Genomic DNA, 21,552 nt, shown 5'->3' on the forward strand with positions numbered 1-21,552 from the left:
TTTCTTGTGCTACTCTAGGTTGGTGTCTGCATCTTAAAATCAAGAGACTAAACTGATGCTTTTTATTTTACTCTGTGAAGCAGGATCCCAGGTCATCCAAGCATGGGGTCACGGGGGTGGGTAGGGTGGTAGCGGGAGGTGAGTGGGTAGCAGTTTTGAGAAAAATGAGGAATAGTAGTCATTATAAAGAGAAAAACCGACAAGGAAACAATGGCTGAGTAGCTGGGGAGTCTCCAGGTATCGCTGGAAATCATGGATTTATAGCAGCAGCATTCTACATGGTTGTGGGATTTCCTCTAGGAAGAGGAATGTAGGAACCAACAAGCTGGCTAGTGGAAGGAAGGATCCAGGATTAGCTGGGACAAGGGTGCCGAGTCTCTGGGATGGATGGGGGGCTGCTGTGCTCTACCGTGGTGTCTAGTCTAACAGAGAAGAAATGAAAGGTGGGGCTTCTGATGGGGAGAACATTGACAGTGTTGGGATTAGGCTTGCGGAAATTGAAGACTTTAGTAGTGGGAAGAGGGGAGTAAAATCTAGATGGTCAGGGCTTTGCAAAGGCATGGGATGTTGAAGGTCTTGGAGCTTTAGATTGTGTTAGATCCTCAGTGTGGCCATGTAAGAGTTGATTAAAAAAAATTTTTTTTAATGTTTATTTTTGAGAGAGAGCATGAGTTGGGAAGGAGCAGAGAAAGAGGGAGAGACAGGATCCAAAGCAGGCTCCAGGCTCTGAGCTGTCAGCACAGATCCCTGACGTGGGGCTCGAACTCATGAGCCACGAGATCATGACCTGAGCCGAAGTCGGACGCTTAACCGACTGAGCTACTCAGGTGCCCCAAGAGTTGTTTTTAGTTCTGTTGCCTTTGGACCTCTCATTTATGTAATAATTTAAGTAATAATTAACATGTCTTGATATTTTTTATATTTTTATTTTAGAGAGCGTGCAAGCAGTGGGGAGAGAGAATCCATGCTCAGGATGGAGCCCTAAGTGGGGCTCGATCAACTGAGCTACCCAGGCGCCCCTTATCATATTTTAAAAGGTTACTTTATGGATTGCAGAACTAAAACAACAAGGAAAGAACCAAGTAGTAAGTAGTTTATTTTTTTAAAATTACTTAAAAAAGGTTGTTTACAGAGATGTGGATTTACATAACTTGGCGACAACATTTTAAAAATGTACAGGCTATTTCATATTATTGCACTTACTCTTTAATATATAAGGCATTTTATTTTACATAAATAAAGGATGTATATTATAATACAACAGGTGTGGTGCCAATTAAGTCAACCATAAAATTAAATGAGATGTGTATGGAAGGACAGAAATGAAACCCGACTTACTTCAACTTTCACAGAATATCCTTGCAACTACAATTTACTTGTTGTAACACATATTTACCCTCATAGCTTATTGTGGGTGACTGACGAGTTAAATAAAAACTCCAAACAATGAAAATTTTAGTAGGATAATAGAATACCATTAGTGCTCACTTCAGGAAGTGTGGGAATTAGACTAATTAGAAATACTAGTCATGCCTTGAACACTGAAGACAAGTAAGTAGCCTTCTAAGGGTCAGAGATAGTTTAGCCTTTTGCTTTCTCCCTTCAATTCCAACTGGTGACCAGGGAAACCCTTCTCGCAAGATCTACTAGAAATGGCTGATGACTTTAACACAATTTAGTGAGCCAAAGGTCTACCCTTTGCACTCTTCAGATACGATGATCAGGGACTCTTGGAAGGAGACTGTTCCACTGCTCCCCATTCTGTAGACATTCCTGTTTGCGTAGGAATGTGAATTTCTTACTGGTAGGCACAGCTGGAAGGGTGGAGGCAAATATTCTCTTACCATTCAGGCAAGAAAGCAGAAACCACAAAACTGACCCCAGAGACTTAAAAACAATCTAGCATGCACCTTGCACTGACTGCCTATAGTATCCTACCTGGAACTGTAGTGAATAGTAGAAGCTAAATTAATCAGGTCTTTCTAGCTAACTCTTGTGCAACATTCTCTTTTGTATATAACCTACGGAAAGAAAAAAATGAGAAATCTGGGCTCACCAGCCAGATACTTCAGTCCCATCTGAGAGACCCCTCTGGGCCAACTTTACAGAGGTTTACTGGGATTAGTCACTTGGAAAAGCAATGTACAAAGGTGAGTAAGCACCTCTATGATCGGGGGAGGGGGTACGGTGACCTCCATTCTTTTCTCTAAGCCATAGACCCAAGCTGCAGGTTATTGGAAGAAGTCTCCGACATAATACCTCGGCGTCCTCCCACAGGCAGGTTATGATTCTCACCTGTACTCCCAGGACTTGATCTGCTGGCCTGCATCACCCTTGGATCTGGCTCGTAACTACATAGTTCTGCTGCTTTACCTTGAAAGAGTGACTCACCCTTGTTCTCCATTTTCTTCTTTTTACATCTTGGTAAATGTAGCTGGTGAAGGTTTAGAATTTAAGAAAAGAAGGTGCAGGAGGAGAAAAGCCAGTTTTGTGACAGGGAACAGCGCATTGAATGGGAACAGCCACTACGAACAAGTCATGCTTTGAAAGGAGAGCAGCCGGGATGGGTTTTCACAGGCAGTATGAGTCACGACAGTCTTTTGCAGGGAAACGGTTTTGCAAAAGGAAGAATTTGCAAAACAGGAAAACAAAACCAGCAAACGCTTTAGTCACTGCAGAGCCGACATCACACCCAGGTCAGGAAAAGAGGTCCAGTGCTTTAGAAAGTTTCTATTTCTTAAGCTTGTTGGGAAAGGGGAACACAACCAGCCAACCAAAAAAAAGTCCCCTAGAAGGATTATTTTTAAGTTCCTCCATTTGGATTGTAAATGTAATGCCTACGTTTATAAATCCAAGGGTACTAAAAAGATTTCTAAAAATTTGGCTTAAATTAGTGGTTGGAGTGCATAAAATATAGAAATGGAAACCCAGTGACTATGATATTTCTGCCCACTCTTGGGTTGACTGGTCTTGAACTGAAGCACTTATTCAAGACAAGTTGCAAACCAGATGCAAGGTGCTTTCAGAGCTGGAACTTTCTGCTCAAAGCAGCAAAGTTCATGGCTATTTAGTGTGGTTTATCAGAACGGCATTTTTGTAACATAGCCTTACGACTTACACTTTTAGATCACGATCAGCACTTCATGATGATCGACAATCCACTGAGTTGAACCCTGCATCCGTACATTGCACATGACACTCTCTAAAAAATATCACTTTCTGTATTTTGCTTTTTCATTTTTGGGTAATTCCTGAGCTCAGCTTAACTGTTAGGTCATAACTGATCTTCTTTCTTTCTTTAAGTCTCATTTCTTTTCACGGTAACAATACAGACCCACAGCTCCTTCCACTGAATGTGCCTAAAAGCACTGTTATTTACTTACAAAATTATATAAAACTGTAGTCCTTTTAGTTGTGACATTTGTGTTGCCCCCTCGGACCTGGTTACCTCCCTCACTGCCAGGACTGGGTACAGTGCGAAAGGAGGCAAGAAGGATGCGAAGGTCTAGGTAAATGGTTCGAATGAAGGGCACGCCGTGTCTCGTGTCCCCATCAGTAAATGTGAAAAGGAGGGGACAGGCACTGGAACGAAAGGATCCCTCCCAGCCGAGGTGGTCAAGGTCAAAGGCTTCCAGGGGTCCGCTCCACCGCTGCTGCACGCACAAGAGGTCAGCTTCACGTAGATGTCAAAACGTGGAGATTTCTATAGTCCTTGCCTGTATCAGTGTTCCTGTGTTGTTTTAGGAACCCAGCGTTTGAAGAAGTTACTCTGATTTGCTCAAGTAAGGGAACTGAGAAAAGGAGATGCTTGTTCAAAAATGTAACCAGCATGACCAGTGAGCATCACCACTGGTGATGGTTTCAGGACGAATTTCTATGCTTCCTAATTACTAACTGCACAGGTCCCTCCGGGACAGACTTCATAATATTCCAGGCATCAAAGTGCATGAGCCCAACCAGGGGTTTCCCATTAATGGCGAGAATTTCATCTCCAGCTTCTATTGTTCCCGCTTGTTCAGCTGCACCCCCTGTGAGAATAAATGCAGAATAAGGGCTTGGCACCTTCGTGGTATTCAAAATAAATTCCAAGGAAACGAAAAATTTAAATGGTACCCAGTGCCTATATTCTTAAGACGCACAGGGCATACATCCATTAAATATTCAAATCTGTAACCCCCTCCTCTCCTAAGATGCATAAGCAGTGGACTAGGAGAAAATCATTTTCAATGAATTTAATCAACAGAGGGAATACGCAGACTAGATAAAGAACTACAAATCAGTAACTAAAATCCAAATGGCCAATAAGTGTAGGAAAACAGGCTCCACTTTGATCTAATATACCATGACGGCTAATCAGGGACTGTGGAGATTACTTACACACAAAACCTGATGTATTTCTACACCGCAGCTTTCTATATAACAAGCTTAGGAGTATATGGGTGTATGTTACTGATACCGTTAGTATTCACTATTGTGATAGCATATTACATATAATAGGATATACATTAGTATATTTTTATATATACTGATATTGTTAGTATAACTATACTTTAAAAAAATGTTAGAGGAAGAGAGATGATCCCAAGCAGGCTCCGTGCTGTCAGCACGCAGCCCACCGTGGAGCTCGATGCCAAGAATCACGACATCGCTACCGGAGCCCAGATGGAGTCGGATGCTTCACCAACTGAACCGCCCAGGCTCCTCTATAATTAGATTTAAAATTTGTAATATAATTGTTTAGCTCAGGAACCTGAAGAGGTCTTTGAGAACTGTCCAAGATTAAATGACGATGCAGGGTCATAAAGAGACCTCAGATCTACCACATGTTTCAATGATCTCTACTCCCATCCTAGTATTGCAATTTTAAATGAATGGGATCTTGGTCCATGTTAACTACCCCTGACTGGCAACCCTGATGGCCTTACTTAGCCTGTATGTTTACATCAGCTACAGCTAATACTAGTTAAGAACACTGGAGTTGGACACAGACCCTGGGGCCAGACTGCCTGGGGTCAAGCCTTATTCTGCCATTTGCACCTGTGACCTTCGGGGCTCGTGTGGTCCCCTGTGGCACAGTCTCTCCTCTGGTGAAACAGGGATAACAGTACCTGATAGGACTGTCATGGGGGCGACATGTGTTCACATGTGTAGAACACAACAGGGCGGACACAGCACACCCTGTATGTCACAGAGAATAAGAACATTTTCCAAATGGAAAGAAAACAGACTGCTAACTGGGTTTTTTAGGGCATTACCTTTGTACACTCTTTTAATGACCAGGGGCCCGTCTCCAGCCATCGATGATTTTCCTCCATCCAGACTCAATCCCAGCCCGGCAGAGGTCTTCAGCACTTCAACACACAGAGCATCGTGGGAAGCTACACTTCTACCTGTAGCAACGACGTTCGGAAGGATGAAGAGACAGGGACACTCATCACCTCCTGTCCTGTCCCCTAAATGTATTCCCCCCGCACCCTGGAGTCCCATCTACCTTCGAAACCAGCATTAGAGTTGATCTCCCAAATTTGGAGCTGGCCTCGTGGCTAAGTTCCTGCCATACCTGCCTGCACCTTGTGCTCTTCTAAGCACTTCCTGTTGTGCCCAAGCAGAAACCCCCAGACTCCGAACTGCTCTTGGCAAGCCCCACATGCTGTTGCTGTGGGTCTCAGTGAAGTCACACTTGGGGAGTCAAATTCGATTTCCTGCTGACCCTGACTGCTGATGGCAGCAGTGTGTCACAGTCTGACACTGAAATCCTGCAACACCCAAATGCCAGACCCCACGTGAGACCGTGACCGTGGATTCCAAAGCTCCCAGGGACGCCCAGAGCTCCTTTCCTTCCTCCTCCTGCCACACATGCTCCTGTTGTGTGTTTTCATCACACACCAGCTGCCTTCACTGCCGTCTCCTCTCTCCACTGGGTGGTGGGGGACGTTTCCACGGCAACACTCGTGTCTGCTCTGTGTGCTAGTGTGGAGAGGCCTGGCTGAAATCCGCCTTGGAGATCTGCATAGAGATTGTAAGCTTGCCTTTTATTTCTCTTATTTACACACTTTCTCAGTGAAGGACGTTGAGGGGAATGGAAAGGCGCACCGAGCTCTCTGGGAGGCAGGGGAAGGACCACAGATTAAACTGCCCCCTTCAGGTTGAGGCCAAGCTAGCCAGCATCACTGCTCTTGCACATAAAGGCCAGTCCATTAGTGTGGTTTCACGAAGGCGACTCCACGTCCCATGTGGTCTGAAGGAAATGTGCTAATGGGAGCAGCCTGATTTTTCCGTAGGTGATTTCACTTGCTGTTAAACAGGAAAACAGGCCCATTACAGTGGCTCTCAGCTCTGGCCAGACTCTACTGGAATCACCCAGGAACCTTAAAAAGATTGTGATGCTGGGCCCTGGCCCTTACCTTTACCCCCATCCCTGAGGTTTTATGATTGAAATAAGCTGGGGAATTTACTGAGCAGGAGGATTGTAAAAAGCTTCCTACGTGTCTTTAACGTGCAGCCTACCACATCAGCCCTCAAGTGGGATGCTCTCTGTGTTAGGGGAGAACTGCACAGGTTCAGGTAGAGCCCTGGGCATGGGCATTTTAAGGAACAGGAATACGAAAAAATAAAGGTTAGGCACTGAATGTGTTTACAATTTGGTAACTCTGTAGAATCTGGTTCAAGGCCAGATGTTCTGAAGGTGCCACAGGAATACTTAATGATTATAAATGACAGGATTAGCCTTCCATATCCCGAGTTCATGAGTCTTAAAAACTCTGGAAGCTACTGGGATTAAATGTCAAGTGGTTTCCTTTGACAAGTTGCCCGGATCCCACTGAAAGTACAAGCAATTGAGACTATGCGGGGGCAAAGGTGAGCATGACAAGGTCTGATGACTTAAGGTGTTTCCCAATATTGGGAAGGTCTTCGATTTTCTAGAAGAGCAAAAGCAAGGGAACAGAGATGGCTGAGAATGCCCCCAGCCTGCGGAGGCATCTGGACAAGAAGAGTTCCGTTTGTTCAGTGGACATCAGTGCCCTTTCCAGCAAAGCAATCACAGAGAGCCCAGGCTGCCACGAAGCCAAGGTGAACAGGGAGGAATTCAGCTACCCTTAACTTCATTAGGGAGAGATGTTGAGTGGAAGAAAAACCTCCCCAGAAGGCAATGCCCTGACCCGGGCTTCGTTGGCTCTCCTATGCCACCTGGACTAAAGACATCACTCCTGAACTCCAAGGTAGGGGACACCACTGAAGTCTGATGTAGTTATCTGAAGGCCGTAATCAGCCTGTGCTTCAGAAACACAAGTGGTACTTAGTTCCTCCTGAGTAAGTACTTCATACGCCTTGCTCATGAGCCTTGGTGTGACAGTGTGGAGGGCATACAGAAAATCTTACTTCTGAACGTCTTTTTGTAAGTTCTTCTTGGTTGATTAAGGCTATAGTCTCTGTCTTTAAACATCTGTACCCCCTCATTTCCTTACATTCTTCTAAAACAGGAAAGAATACAAACCTTGATATTTTCCGAGGACAAATCTCAGTACTGGAATTTCTCTTTCTACAGTCTCAACATGATTCCCCTCCCCTGTCACAAGAGTTTCTTGCTTTACTTACCGGCCACTTAAGTCCTAAGAAGAAGATATAAATGTGAAAGGGCTTCCTTCTTAGCACATTTAGAGAAGCAGTCAAGCGGTCGTTAAAAATCTTCAATAGTATGACTTTAACTACTGGGGGCAGTGGTTTATAACTTCCTTGTAACACTGCTTTTGCAAGAACCATCTGCCGACATAAGACTTCACTACATTTGATTTCTCTGACCCAGATGATAGTAGTTATGTTCCTTCATGCTCACCAGGAACCAATCTGCCAGCTGCACCCACCCTGCTGGTTGTTGAACTGGTGTCTTACCTACTCCAGGATCCAGGAGGCTGGTCTTTCTGGATAGCAAGCCCTTCCCATTGGCTTCCTGTCTGGTGGAGGATCTGGGCTGGTCATTCCCTTTCTTGATGACTACAAGGACATCTTTGTGCAGCTGTGCTTGGTGCAGAACCTTCAGGACCTCCCCATGGGCTAAGCCAGCCAGTGAGGTGCCATTGACTGATAGAAGGAAATCCCCTCGGTTCACAGTCCCTTCCTGAGAAGCAGCCCCCTGAGAAAACACCCTGTGCACCTGCGGCAAGGAGAAGTCAAAAGCCAAAGTCATCATACAAACGTGGTTTACCAAAAACCTATTCAGTGTGAGGGATGGAATATATATATTTAAAATGTTTAATGTTTATTTAGTTCTGAGAAAGAGACAGAGCATGAGCGGGGGAGGGGCAGAGAGAGGGAGACACAGAATTGGAAGCAGGCTCCAGGCTCTGAGCTGTTAGCACAAAGCCCGATGTGAGGCTCAAACTCATGAACCGTTGGATCATGACCTGAGCTGAAATCGCACGCTCAACCAATGGAGCCACCCAGACGCCCCTGGAATATATTTTTTACTCAACTTCTTGCTCGTGTCTAAGAAGGGCTCGTGCCCTGGCACTCCATGGGGGCAAGAAGAACACAAAAATGAACAGGGCCTGGTCTTGCCTAATGAAGGTGGCCTCTCCAATGATCTCAAAGTCCTTTGAGTGATACAAAATTTTAGGTTGTTCTTGAGAAGGAAGTAATTTCAAAAGCAAATGCGGGTTTGGTCAGTTAATTCTAGTGTTTTCCTAGTGCTAGAATAAAATGTTAGGTGAATAGGAGGGTACAGAAAACTGCTGATGTGTATTTGCATCTAATCACTCCGTCTGTATACATCAGTCAGCTCTGTGGTAAGAATGTGTATCTTTGCTAATGAATATATCATATCCTACTTTCCCCACTTTTCCATTTTTGTTTTGTGAGGAGGGGACAAACACCAGCATTCTTTGAACTCACAGACGTGAATTTTGTTCTGATCAAATGTGAGGCTGCTTCAGGAGTGCACCTTGACACTGTCACTTACCACAATTGATTTTGGCTCCACATCTGTTCCTCCTGCCACAGTGAATCCCAGACCTGAGCCTTCTTTTTTATTCAAGACGATGAAGCAAACATCTTCTTTATTCTAGTGAAAAGAAACAGAAAAAAGTACAGTTGATCCTTGAACAACATGGGGTTTGGGGCACCCACCCCCACACTGTGGAAAATCTGCCTATAAATTTTGACTGCCCCTCACACTTAACCGCTAATAGCCTGCCCTTGATGGAAGCCTCAGTAATAACATAAACAGTTGGTTAACACATAGTTTCTGTTATATGTATTATATACTGTATTCTTACAGTAAAGCTACAGAGGGGTGCCTGGTGGCTCAGTCAGTTAAGCGTCTTGACTCTTGATTTCACCTCAGGTCACGGTCTCATGGTTTGTGAGTTCGAGCCCTGCACTGGGCCCTGCGTTGGCAGTATGAAGCCTGCTTAGGATTCTTGGTCTCCCTCTCTCTGTCCTACTCCTGTTCGCTCACTCTCAAAAAAAAAAAAAAAAAAAAAAAAAAAAAAGCTAGAAGGGAAAAAACATAATTAAGAAAGTCCTAACAAAGAGAGTGTATTTAGAGTGCTATAAAAAACTCACGCGTAAGTGGACCCGTGCAGTTCAAACCTGTGTTGTTCAAGGTCACGTATCTGTTCCTTGTGCTGGGAGTTAGTAAGTTCTGTGGTCAGCCCTCCCACTGTGTTGCACAGCTTGTCAGCACCGAGCCCCAGTGGCTATTCAGGAGCTTTCCCACCTTTCCTGAACTCAACTGTCCTCTACCCATCCTGGGCAGTGCTTACTTGGAGTTTGGGGGTCCATCCTGTACCTACAGAACCACGGGGATGGTGGACAGAAAGGGGCAGGGACGGGACAATATAGGACCTATTCTAGGCACCATATTGTGTCTTCCTAAATCTGAAGACAGCACGTAATTTGGTCATGAAGGGAATTCTTTTTGGTTTTTTTAATGTTTATTTTTGAGAGAGAGAGCGTGAGTGAGGGAGGGGCAGAGAGAGAGGGAGACAGAGGATCTGAAGCAGGCTCTGTGCTGAGCGCGCAGAGCCCAATGCGGGGCTTGAACTCTTGAACCGTGAAATCATGACCTGAGCTAAAGTCAGCTAAGTCACAGCCTTAGACTGTGCCACCCAGGTGCCTCGCGAAGGGAATTCTTCATTCTATAACTGTTTAAGTCTATAATTTAGTCAGGCCAGGGTCAACCACAGCAGAGAAGAAGTGCCAAGAGCCAGGGTGAGAACACACTGAGGCCAACTGTTTTATGACCCCTTCCCACCACGTTCAGTTCGTTGGATTTGAGGTGTAATTAATGAATGGGTATTCCTAAAATACAAAGTATGTTAAAAAAAAAATAAAGTAGGGGCGCCTGGGTGGCTCAGTCAGCTCTGTCTCTGTCTCAAAAATAAACATTAAGAAAAAAAAATTAAAAAAAAATATATAAAGTACCCTAAAACTAACTGCCAACTTGTATTTGAGACTAGAACATTCCTAGTAGTGTCTAGGCTTACGTAACAAAAGACTGTCCTGTTGGATGTTTCAAGCATCCAACAAAAGATACCTTAAAATATTTTAAAATAACTGAGTTAGGCTAATTATTCTGAATTTTGACTTCCTTCACCGCACATGGTAAAAATGATTCCGCAACATTTTTCAAGATCTGCATTGCTAGGTTCCCCATGAAGTGATTTATAATCCATCAATTCAAGGTGTTCTCAACCCAGCAACAGAAAAAGAATCTAAAAATAAAACTGAAGTGTTGTTTTGATGAGAGAAGGTGAAAACACTGAAAGAGAGAACCACCTCTGTATTGTGTTGGGGAAGGAACCCATAATTAAAAAAAAAAAAAGTTTAGGAGTGCCTGGGTGGCTTAGTCGGTTAAGCATCTGACTCTTGATTTCGGCTCAGGTCATAATGTCATGGTTGGTGCATTTGAGCCCTGAATCAGGCTCTGCACTGACAAGGCGGAACCTGCTTGGGATTTTCTCTCTCCCTGTCCATTCCCCACTCACATGCAGGCTCGCTCGCTCACTCTCTCAAAATAAAACATAAAAAAATAAAAGAAAAAGAGTTTAGTCCTATTAATACGTCCTAAAGAGTGATCCCAAGCACTTTATGTCTCCCCAAAGAAGTTCATTCAAACCAAATCTCCATTTGCTGACACTAGAATGTTCCACAGACCTGCTGGGGGATTTTGACTTTGTTGGGAAGTCTAACCATTTACAGGCTCAGACATGTTCAGAGAGAAGAATGAAAACTAGGCGTTCTTGATGAAAATGGGGCATGTGGTCTGGTACACCCAAATTTTAATTTGCTCAAAAAATGTTTTTTCGAATTGTGTCTGAGGATACAAGCGCACTAGAAGCCGACCACGGCCGCTCTGTGAAAGCAAGTGAAGACTGCAGGGAAATGAGGGTGCTCATTTCCCTGCAGTCTGCTGCATTCTGATGCATTCTGATGCAAGTAGGAATGCTGTTCCACACCAAGCCACCGTACTTGTCTGGGGGTGAATGTGGAACCAGAGGGACGGGGTGGGAGATTCTCCCAGCTGGCACTCAGCGTCCTGCCCGCACAAAAAGTCTCCCATTGTGTCTGTGGTCCCTGAAAACGTGCATTTCATTTGTGAGGTAGGTTGAGACTTTTTGGTTTTCTGTTTCTACTTTCTTTTTTTCTTCTTAAGTTTATTTGAGAGAGAGAGGCAGAGAGAAAGGGAGAGAGAGTCCCGAGCACTGATAGTGCAGAGCCTAACGCAAGGCTTGATCCCATGAACCGTGAGATCATGACCTGAGCCGAAATCAAGAGTCGGATGGCTTAACAAACTGAGCCACCTAGGCGCCCCTCCTTCTACATTTTATCTAACACTGTAGAATGTCTGGAGGACAAGGGACCCGGCAAAGTGTGATCCCACCATGCCACATTGACTGGAAATGCCAGAATGAGACTTGCATGCATGGAACACTTGTGACTATTGTCACAAGTCGAAGAAAGAAGGGAGAGGACAGAACGGTCCCTTTCACTGAAAGTGAAAAATGCTGGATGTCTCAATGTGTTAACTGCACAGACCCAAACCAGCAGGCTGAGGACCAGAGGGAGTGTGTAAACTAAGGGGAGCTGGTCTCCTCTCCAACTTGGTTCCTTCCTCAGGGGATGCCAACATCACAGCCCTTCTGGGTAATGGGAGAAATTTCTGGCACAGTGTTCTCAGATCTATGAGTGGCCCAGGTACATTACCAGTCAAGAAAAAATTGTTCATATTTGTTTTCTCAAAACAAATATTCACTTATTAGGGTTCAAATCTCTAAGGGCAGTTCTGAGAAATTAATGTTCTTCAGAGAAGTATTCTAGATATGAACCCATGGCTTCTTCTGTTACTATCATCACATCTAATTTATTGAAAGACTGCATTTTTTTTTAAAATTTTTTAAATGTTTATTTTTTTTTTTGAGAGAGAGAGAGAGACAGAGCATGAACAGGGGAGGGGCACAGAGAGGGAGACACAGAATCTGAAGCAGGCTCCAGGCACTGAGCTATCAGCACATAGCCTGATGCGGGGCTTGAACTCATGGACCGCGAAGATCATGACCTGAGCCGAAGCTGAATGCTTAACCGACTGAGCCACCCAGGTGCCCCAAAAGACTGACTTTTTTTATGTTTATTTTTGACAGAGACAGACAGAGTGCAAGTGGGGGAGGGGCAGAGAGAGAGGGAGACCCAGAATTTGAAGCATCTCCAGGATCCGAGCTGTCAGGACAGAGCCCACTGTCAGCACAGAGCCAGATGCGGGGCTCAAACTCATGAACTGTGAGAGCATGACTTGAGTTGAAGTTGGGACACTCGACTGACTGAGCCACCCAGGTGCCCCAAAAGACTGCATTTCTAATGACCGGTTAGCCACCTTGTCTTGAATCCCAGGCTTCAGAAGCTCTCATGCTGGGGCCAGGGCAGGGCTACACACACGCTAACTCATTTCCCCAGCAGGTGGCTCCCTTGACAAGTAGTTAACGTCCACCTAGGTGCAGAGATGTGCTGTGGCCATTCCCTCATGTTTCCAACATGCCTAGTTCAGTTTTGAGGACCCTCTGTTGACAGACTCCAAGCGTGGGGGGTGAGGAGGATGGTAACTAGTCACTACTGGGGAATTAACACAGCGGCTGCGCCAATCTGGCACCTGAAATTCAAGTCAAGGTCTAGCTTGTGAAGCCAGCTGCAAGCTGCAACTGCGAGAGAGGTCAGACCCAGCTGGGCAGCTCTGTGCTCGGGCTCAGAGCAGAGCTCTTCCTGGCTCCCAGAGCTCCTGCCCCGAACCTGGGCACGACCCCACCCCGGCCCTGCCCCGGCTTCCTCTCCCTGTGTGGTCGGGTTCCACTCACCTCTGATTGTGCTTTCGCTTCCTGAATGAGAGCCGGGACCGTCGATTTTGACCCCACTGATGATAAAACAGACTGTAATCTTTGCTGGTCTCCTGCTGAGACTAGAAGTTGATCCAAACTAATATAAAAATATGAAAGAAAAAGGCAATTTTCTCCTTTCATAAGGTTGTATTTACAATGCTCTTTCTACCAAGTTGCAGGTGTTTTCTGATTTTCGTGCTTTCTTTTGTTTTTAAAAATAATTTTTTTAATGTTTATTTTTTTTCTCGAGAGCGCACTGTGAAGGATGGACAGAGAGAGCAAGGAGACACAGACTCTGAAGCAGGCTCCAGGCTCTGAGCTGTCAGCACAGAACCCGAAGTGGGGGTCGAACTCATGAACTGTGAGATCATGACATGAACTGTGAGCGAAGTCGGACGCTCAACTGACCGAGCCACCCAGGCACCCCCTTCAAAAGGTGCCCCTTTTGGTCATAAGAACTCTCAATTCAAACTGCTTGAAGAATCCTGAGTGCTGGGCAGCAATGTCATTCACAGGAATTACTGTGGCTTCTGGGATCCATCACCTCAGGATGTTAGGGAACCAGTGCTGGAGCTCCGCAGAACATTTCTGACAGTTTGAAAAATATTCTTTAAAATGTTAGGAATTTTCTGCTTAACTCAGGTCAGCTTCGAAGGCCCAGACTGTTGTCCCCTGAGGTGCAGCCCTCCCTGTCCACTCTCATCTCTCTGATGGCGCTCTTGCCAAAAGTGCCATGTCCCATCAAGACTGCCCTGCAGAGCGACATTCTGGAAACCCTTTCTCTGCAGGCATGGTCTTTTTCCAGTAGTGATATTAAAAAGCAAAGGGGGCTAAATGCAATGTGGTATCCTGACAGAGAAAAACGACGTTAGTGAAATGTGTTCCGTGAAATCTGAATTAAGTCTGTGGTTAACTGTGTTCTTCTAGTGTTAAATTTCTGACTTTTGACAACTGGACCAGGATTACAGAAGATGTTCCCATTAGGAAGAGCTGGGTGAGGAGCTTGGGAGCGCTCTGCCAGTCTTTGCACCTTTTCCAAAAATTGAAAACTAGTTCATAATTTTTTTAAAAGTTTATTTGAGGGGCGCCTGGGTGGCTCAGTCAGTTAAGCATCCGACTTCGGCTCAGGTCAGGATCTCACAGCTCGTGGGTTCAAGCCCCGCATCAGACTCTGTGCTGAGAGCTCAGAGCCTGGAGCCTGGAGCCTGCTTTGAATTCTTTGTCTTCCTCTCTCTAACCTTCCCCTTTCTGTACTCTGTCTCTGTCTCTGTCTCTCTTTCAAAAATAAATAATAAACATTAAAAAAGTTTTTATACAGTTTATTTGAATAAAAGGGGAGAGGCAGATACTTACTTAACTGACCAGCCTTTTCCAGAAGGCAGATCCCAGGTGGTTTCACCCACATGATGGGCTGAACTGGGTGCCCCAGGCTCACTGGCTTTAGGGCTGCTTCCTCCTGGACAGGCCCTGTCCCCCCGCTTCATGGGGCATGAAAGGGCAGTGGACCCATTGAGGCCTCCCGCAGGAGAGCCAAGCGACCTCCTGGGGGTGATTTCCAGCTCGGTTTTGAAGAGTACGGCTGTCGGTCCCGCTGAGAAGTCCTCATTGCAGAGCTTGTCAAGGTCAGGCATGCTCAAGGCCCTCAGTTCCTGGAGCTTAGAGCGGGATAAGGGAGAGGGCTGGGTGTGGCGCACCGAGGACTTGTTCCTTTTGACGGGAGAGGCTGGGGTCATGGTTGGGGTGGGAATTCCAGAAGGACTAAGTGATTTCTTTGGGTCTGAGTCAGGGCCCTTGTTACTGGCCTCCGCTGGATTCTGCTGGGAGACTGTCAATGCTGTGCTCGATGGGGACTTGGTCATCTGGGGGATCAGCGTGCTGGCTTCACTTTGGCTTTCGCTGCAGGAACTCAGGCTGCGTCTCAGTGACCTTGCTGCTGGGTCACTGGGGTGGCTGAGGCTCCCGGAAGCAATGCTGCCAGATGACCGTCTCCCAATGGGAGGCTTGGAGCTCGCTGACAAAAAAGGAGACCCCCCAGACCTGGCCACTAGCCGATCAGAATGGGCTAGGTTCTCAAAAGACTTGATCCTCTGCTTCACAGAGAAAAATGAGGTAGATTCGTAGTTCTGCTCAGAGTAGTAATGTCTTCTAGTGACTTTGATTTTGTCCGTGACTAGGCAGCTCGTCTCTCGCACTGAAAGAACATCCCCTTCGTCTGTTGTTGGAAGGTTCCTCGATGTCTCCAGGAGGGGCTTGACGCTGTACACGCCCTGTCCGTTAGCCAGGCCAAGACCACCACCTCTGGCTGCCTTGGCCTCGAGGAGCCCCCCACTTGTTGCAGGGATCTGGCTGTCCCGGTGAGAGCGACCTGGGATGTGTAGAGCATGTGCTTCCCGTCCAAAATGGCTTGAAAACTGGGCCGGCATGGAGTAGGTCCTGGTCGCTGGCCTTGGTGTGAAGTATGGATGGTCATCTGGCACTGGGCCCGCTGACGTGCCGTTCTTGGTCATCCCGAGGGAGCCTGACACCTGACTTGACTTCCCCTGCGAGGAATCCACCTTTCTAGTAGGCAGTTGTGGGGAGGAGGAGGAGGAAGCCAGTTTTGCCACACTGAAAGATCGCTGGGTTTCCTGCTCTACCTGGGACGCACGAGATGTGAGTGACGGCGGATGACTTGAGGACGTCTCCTCTGACTGGTGACAGAACCTGATCTCACTCTTCTCCTGACAGTTGCTCTGGGCCAAGAACCCTCTTAATCTGTCACTTTCAGCTAGCTTGTCACCACATGCATTCTTAGGCATTCTTTCAGAAGAAATTTCAACTATTTTCAGCTGGTTTGTTCTTTCTAGGGGATCACCAGTAATTATTCTGCCTCCTTTGTCATCAGTCACGCCCGATCGGGCTACTTCTGGTGCCGAATCCATTCGGCTGGCCGTGCGCCGCTCCCTCTGCCCAGGAGGTGGGGCCTCCTGTCCATTTGTGGCTGTGGACGCGCTGTTCCCCAAGGCCACAGGGGGAGCCCTGGTCTCTGGCCCACACTTAGGAGATCTGGGGGCCGCTGGGCAGCCTCTGTTGGGTTCTGAGTGGAAAGCCACGTAGGATCTACCGCATGCACTCTGCTCAGGGAGAGTCCTGGGGGAGGCGTGGGGCGAAATGAACGCTGTGATGCTCGTTTCCGACACTGACGGCTTCAGTGACCCCGGGGCAGCAGGTGGCCTGGTCTCCAGCACGCACTGGGGGGACCTGGGGGTGGCCGTGGCATTTTTGTCAAGCTCCTCGTGGTCTATGTGGAACTGGTTAGATGCTCCCTTCAAAAGCATTTTGTGGGAGGTCTGGGGTGAAATGAGGGGTTTCCTGGGGTCTGTCCCACCAGCCTTGGCAACGTGAGCTGCAGGGGCCTCGGAACTGGCTTTGCTTTTGCTTTTGATGCTGAGTCTCTTCAGCTTAGGACCAGATTTGGGTTTCTGACAGTTACTTAAGAGTGTTTCCACTGAACTTTTTTTAGGTGAGTCTTTATTTTCCAGATTCACTTTCAGCTGGGGGGAGCTATTAGGCACAGCAATCCCCTTTCTGGAATTCTGGCTGGAACTCAACACCTGACTTTTGGAGTCAGGGCTTCTGCTGGGCGCCATGGGTTGCTCCTTTTCAGTTTTGCCCTGCGAATGTGTCCCTTGGTTATTTTTATTTATTTCTTTAAACCAGGCCATGATGGGCCTCCTGGAAACCATTTTTGGTTTCTGTAGCAACTCATCCAGCTCGTGACTTTCGGAGATATGTAGATTTGTCAAAACAGACTCTCCATTCTTAGGGACATGCACGCTACAGGGGGACTGATTTTCAGTTGCATTGACATTTGTCTCTTGTTTTTTATTTGGGGTCTCGACACGCAGCAAGTCATGTTCTAAAACATCTACCGTGTTCAGACTGCCGAGAGCGACCGGAGGGTTGTGGAAATGCGTGGCGGCTTCAGGAGGCTGCCTGTTCCCCACAGATGAGCTAGTACTGGTGGCCTCCATGGTTTCTTCTTCACACGAGGGTCTGGGGTTCTGTAAAATCCTTACATCTGCATGAAGTTCATGCTCCTGAGAGCTTATATCCGAGAGAGGAAATGGCTGGGAAGAGTTTGGAATTGAAGGGCATGAGTTTCCTGGCACAAAGGATGCTCTCTCGCGTGGATTTCCCACCACTTGACTCAGAGCACTGTGCTTTAAGGGCAGAACTTTGGCCAACACAGGGCAGGGTGCGGCCTGGGCAGGTGCGTGAGCAGTAGTTGAAGGTGGATTGGGGGAACCATTTGTAGAACAAATTTCGATTTGCTCCTCCTCAGACTCTGTAGTGTCTTCCCTGTGAGAAGATCCGCGGGAACGAGGGGGTGACCAGTTGTTCCTGGTGGAAGCTCGTGGGGCTTCGGCGAGCGATTCAGGGTCAGAAGATGAGTCCTCGGCATCACCATACATGGATGAGAGAGATGGCTCCGTGCTGTCACCCAGGCCCGACAGGGACATGCTGTCTTCATGAAAACTGCTAAAATTTCTAGAGTAGTTGCTCAAAAAGTTTTTGTTCACAGTAAAATGTTTGTCAGGATTAATGGAATCCAAAACTGAAGGCTGGGAGGCCCACTGTGGGGGAGGGGGCTGGCCAGCAGCCCAGGCCCTCCTTAGGGTGGGGGTCTGGTTCCCCACAACTGGCTCAGCATGGTGGGAACTTCCACTTCCAGTGCCTGCTGGAGGTTGACCCTGAGAATGTCCCACTTGACTCAACCGGTCCCCTTTCTGAGGAGACTGAAGTCTTGGTTCAGAAGCATCCAGCTCCTTGATGAGTGTGTCGATGTCAGTCACAGGACTGCCCCCACTTTCCCTGGGGCAGCAGTGCCCAGAGACACCCCCACACGCCCCTGCAGCCCGGTCAGCGGGTGACGGCAGGGCGGGGCTGGCCTGCGGGGCCCTCTCGGACACAGAATCTGTTCCCTCAGGCAGGGCAGAGCCTGAGGAATTTGCAGGCACGAGGACGCCTGTTGCTTGCAGAGCCTTGCCGTGGTGACCGGGACTTCTCTGTCTCTCCTCCTGGGACACGAGGTCTGGGGACAGGACGCCACTAGCTGCAGACGCGGCCTCTGCCTCAGGTCCCGCGCCCCTGTGGGCAGCTGCCTTCCTGGGCAAGTTGGCTTCTGGGGCTGCTGGAAGGTTGCTGAAGTCACGGCGAGCCACTGCCATCTTCCCTGGGGAGGCGCTGCTCTCCTGGGCGAGACTCACATGACATCTGTCCTCAGACTCAGGCACCCCGGGTGACACTGGCTCTCCGCGGTCCTCAGGCCGCCTTGCTGGCCCCGTGTCCATGGAGGTCTTGCTGGGCTCAGGGTGAGCTGCCCCCTTCTGCTCTGGGGTAGGGATGAGGTCTGGGGGGCTATCTAGTCCTGTGTGGAGATAAGGGGGGAAGCAGGGAGAGAGAGGGGAATGTGTGAGAAAAACTCTCAATTGAAAAAAAAAAAAGGAAAATGAAACACTCTCAAATTTTTGGTCTTTTTTCAGAAAGACATCCCACAGCCTAAATGTAGGCCTCCTTGTCGTTCTGTTTTTGCCTCTGAAATTACAGAGCGCTCACATCTAACAAATACCACCCTGCTCTAGACGTTCCGAAATAACTCAGACTGGCTGGCAGAATAACCCTTTGTTTCTGCCTTTTCTCTCTTTTTGGTTATTTTTAAGGATGGGGACCCCAGAAGCCCTTCCCCTGGGTTTCTTTACACCGTCTGCTCTGATGGCAATGGCCTCAGGGGTCAGGCTGTTCTATTTGATCCCTTGGCTTTATGTTCATCTGCAGAGGCTTCGGGTCTCTGGTTTAGCTCTAGGTCATGGGTTTGGCCTTATGGTGGGAGTTGTGAGCTGTAGAGTCGAGTCTAAAACAGTCAAGTGATGACCTCTGGGGACTTACTGCTCAGCTCAGGACAGGAGGGAGGAGGCTAATTTGGGAAGAAACACAGGACGCCACAGAAGGAGGCAAGTCCGCACTGTACCTTGGTTGTGTCTTGACCGCGTTGAGAGGATTGGGAGAGCTGGAAGGCCACATAGTCTGGGAAGCTCTGACAGAAGGGGTCGGGGGCGGGGGGGGGGGGGAGTTCTGCGGGGGGGGTCAGGCCACACAGTGATGGGGAGGAAGGCGAAGAAGAAAATGGAATGAAAGCAGAGAAGAGAGTGCATGAAACCTCAGAGGCGCAGGGAAAGGCAATGCGTGCGGCGACAGTGGGAAATGAAGTCCTTTCATGAGACGGGCTCTGGAGGGGCCTCCTCATGAGGCCCCCACACACTCGGGCTAATCTGTTCACCTCTGGCACATGGCATCTTATAATCGGGAGAAAGGACATAATAAGAACATTAGATTTGCTATTTTCTTGGGAACTATGGGTTGCTGGGAAACAGTCACAATGAAAGCACCTGCTTTGAGATGATGGTCTCCCCAAACGTTATATTCACTCCACATCTCCCACACAAATCATTTTTTTAATTTTTTAATTAATGTTTTAATTTTTTACTTAAAAATTAAAAAAAATTAAATATTAAAAAAAATTTTTTTTAACATTTATTTATTTCCGAGACAGAGAGAGACAGAGCATGAATGGGGGAGGGGCAGAGAGAGAGGGAGACACAGAATCAGAAGCAGGCTCCAGGCTCTGAGTCATCAGCCCAGAGCCCGACATGGGGCTTGAACTCACGGACTGTGAGATCGTGACCTGAGTTGAAGTCGGACGCTTAACTGACTGAGCCACCCAGGCGCCCCAAAAAATTAAATATTTTTGAGAGAGAGAGGAGAGAGAGACAGAGTGTGAACAGGGGAGGGGCAGAGAGAGAGGGAGACACAGAACCTGAAGCAGGCTCCAGGCTCTGAGCTGTCAGCACAGAGCCCAATGTGGGACTCGAACCCACGAACCGGGAGATTATGACCTGAGCCAAAGTTGGGCAGTTAACTGACTGAGCCACCCAGGCACCCCTTCCACACAAATCATCTTAATTGCATATTCCTTTTGCCTCCTGAAGTTCCTATGTCAACAATTAAGAACTAGTTATTAGGACTTAGTACTGTGCTAAGAGTTTTTTCATGCACTTAATTTTCCTCCCAAGACTGTGAGGTAGGTCCTGTCACCATCTACTTGGGAACAGGAGGGAACTGAGGCACAGAGTGGTTAAGCAATGGATCCAGGGCCAGAGTTTATAGCCAGGGTCACCCGGGAAGGTGGCTCCACACCCCACCCTGTTATCTATAAACCCCGACTGCATGGCCTCTGTGTAGACAGCACTTGGCAACAGCAAGGTCGGCCTATCAAGACATGCGTGGAGAGCATACACAACCTCCCCAGACCCTGTGGAAGGGGAGGGACGTGCCAAGATTCGAATCCATGGGCTCATGTCCTTCTCTGCTCTGCCTTTTTGAACTCCCTTCAGAATGACTTTCCTGCTTCTGCTGGTACCAACTCGGGGAAAAGTCACAATGAGACAAAAGGAAGGGATTTAACAGTCGTTCTTCAGTTTCAGATGCATTTGCTGAACAAACCTTAAGTTTTTGTTAGCAATTTGACTTTATTGCAAAGCGTGTAACTTAAAAGTGTTTTGGGGGAGATTAAATGACATAGAGGCAGTCCTTGACGTCACGTTTCAAAGTAATCCTTCACTTGTAAACCTCCCCAAATGTCCAATAATGGGCAGAATGTTGCCTCAGTTATGGCACAAAATGGGGAGGGAGGCCCAGCAGCCTTACAAATGATGTTGCAGGCACAGGAGGACGCGGAAGACATCGGTGCAGCGTCCGAGCTAGAGCGGGGCCACAGGTGTGTGGAGATGGACTCATTAAGTGTTTAGGACGGCCCGCCAGGGCCAGCGTCAGCCGTGCAGGCCAGGAGTGTCTTGTGACCTCAGCACACGGCTCAAATATTACATTCTGTGGATGTGTGAGGGAAAAGATAGTTCTCGGTGCATCTGATCTCATGTAAGCAGAGTGCTGAGATTCTGAAGGGCAGGAACCCCTCTGTGTCATCTCATGACTTATTCACTAAGGTTCACATCACAAATAGGTAAAGAGTGTCAACTGACTGAAAATGGATGCAGTTGATGTGGAACTAAAACTAGGAGTTTAGGCACAATGATTTAGTAAAGTTGTTAAATGCAGGAGCTTTTAAATATCATTCACCTGTGTAAAAGCA

At 47.4% G+C, this 21,552-nt stretch overlaps 1 protein-coding gene across 4 annotated transcripts in view; it reads right to left on the reverse strand.

Annotated features, from left to right (window-relative positions):
- Positions 1 to 2,035: 2,035 nt before the first annotated feature.
- The window catches only part of PDZD2 (PDZ domain containing 2), a 363,661-nt gene continuing 344,144 nt past the window's right edge, over positions 2,036 to 21,552 (reverse strand). For all 4 annotated transcript variants that reach the window (XM_049648230.1, XM_049648231.1, XM_049648233.1 and 1 more), the window contains 6 exons: positions 14,718 to 18,774; positions 13,344 to 13,461; positions 8,957 to 9,058; positions 7,891 to 8,152; positions 5,256 to 5,390; positions 2,036 to 4,028 (listed from right to left, as the gene is read on the reverse strand). In XM_049648230.1, coding sequence (XP_049504187.1) covers positions 3,862 to 4,028; positions 5,256 to 5,390; positions 7,891 to 8,152; positions 8,957 to 9,058; positions 13,344 to 13,461; positions 14,718 to 18,774 — 4,841 coding nt within the window. In that variant the 3' untranslated portion in view covers positions 2,036 to 3,861. The remainder of the gene's footprint in view (positions 4,029 to 5,255; positions 5,391 to 7,890; positions 8,153 to 8,956; positions 9,059 to 13,343; positions 13,462 to 14,717; positions 18,775 to 21,552) is intronic.

The sequence above is a fragment of the Panthera uncia genome (assembly GCF_023721935.1).
Source record: "Panthera uncia isolate 11264 chromosome A1 unlocalized genomic scaffold, Puncia_PCG_1.0 HiC_scaffold_17, whole genome shotgun sequence".
NCBI classification, from domain to species: Eukaryota; Metazoa; Chordata; class Mammalia; order Carnivora; family Felidae; genus Panthera; species Panthera uncia.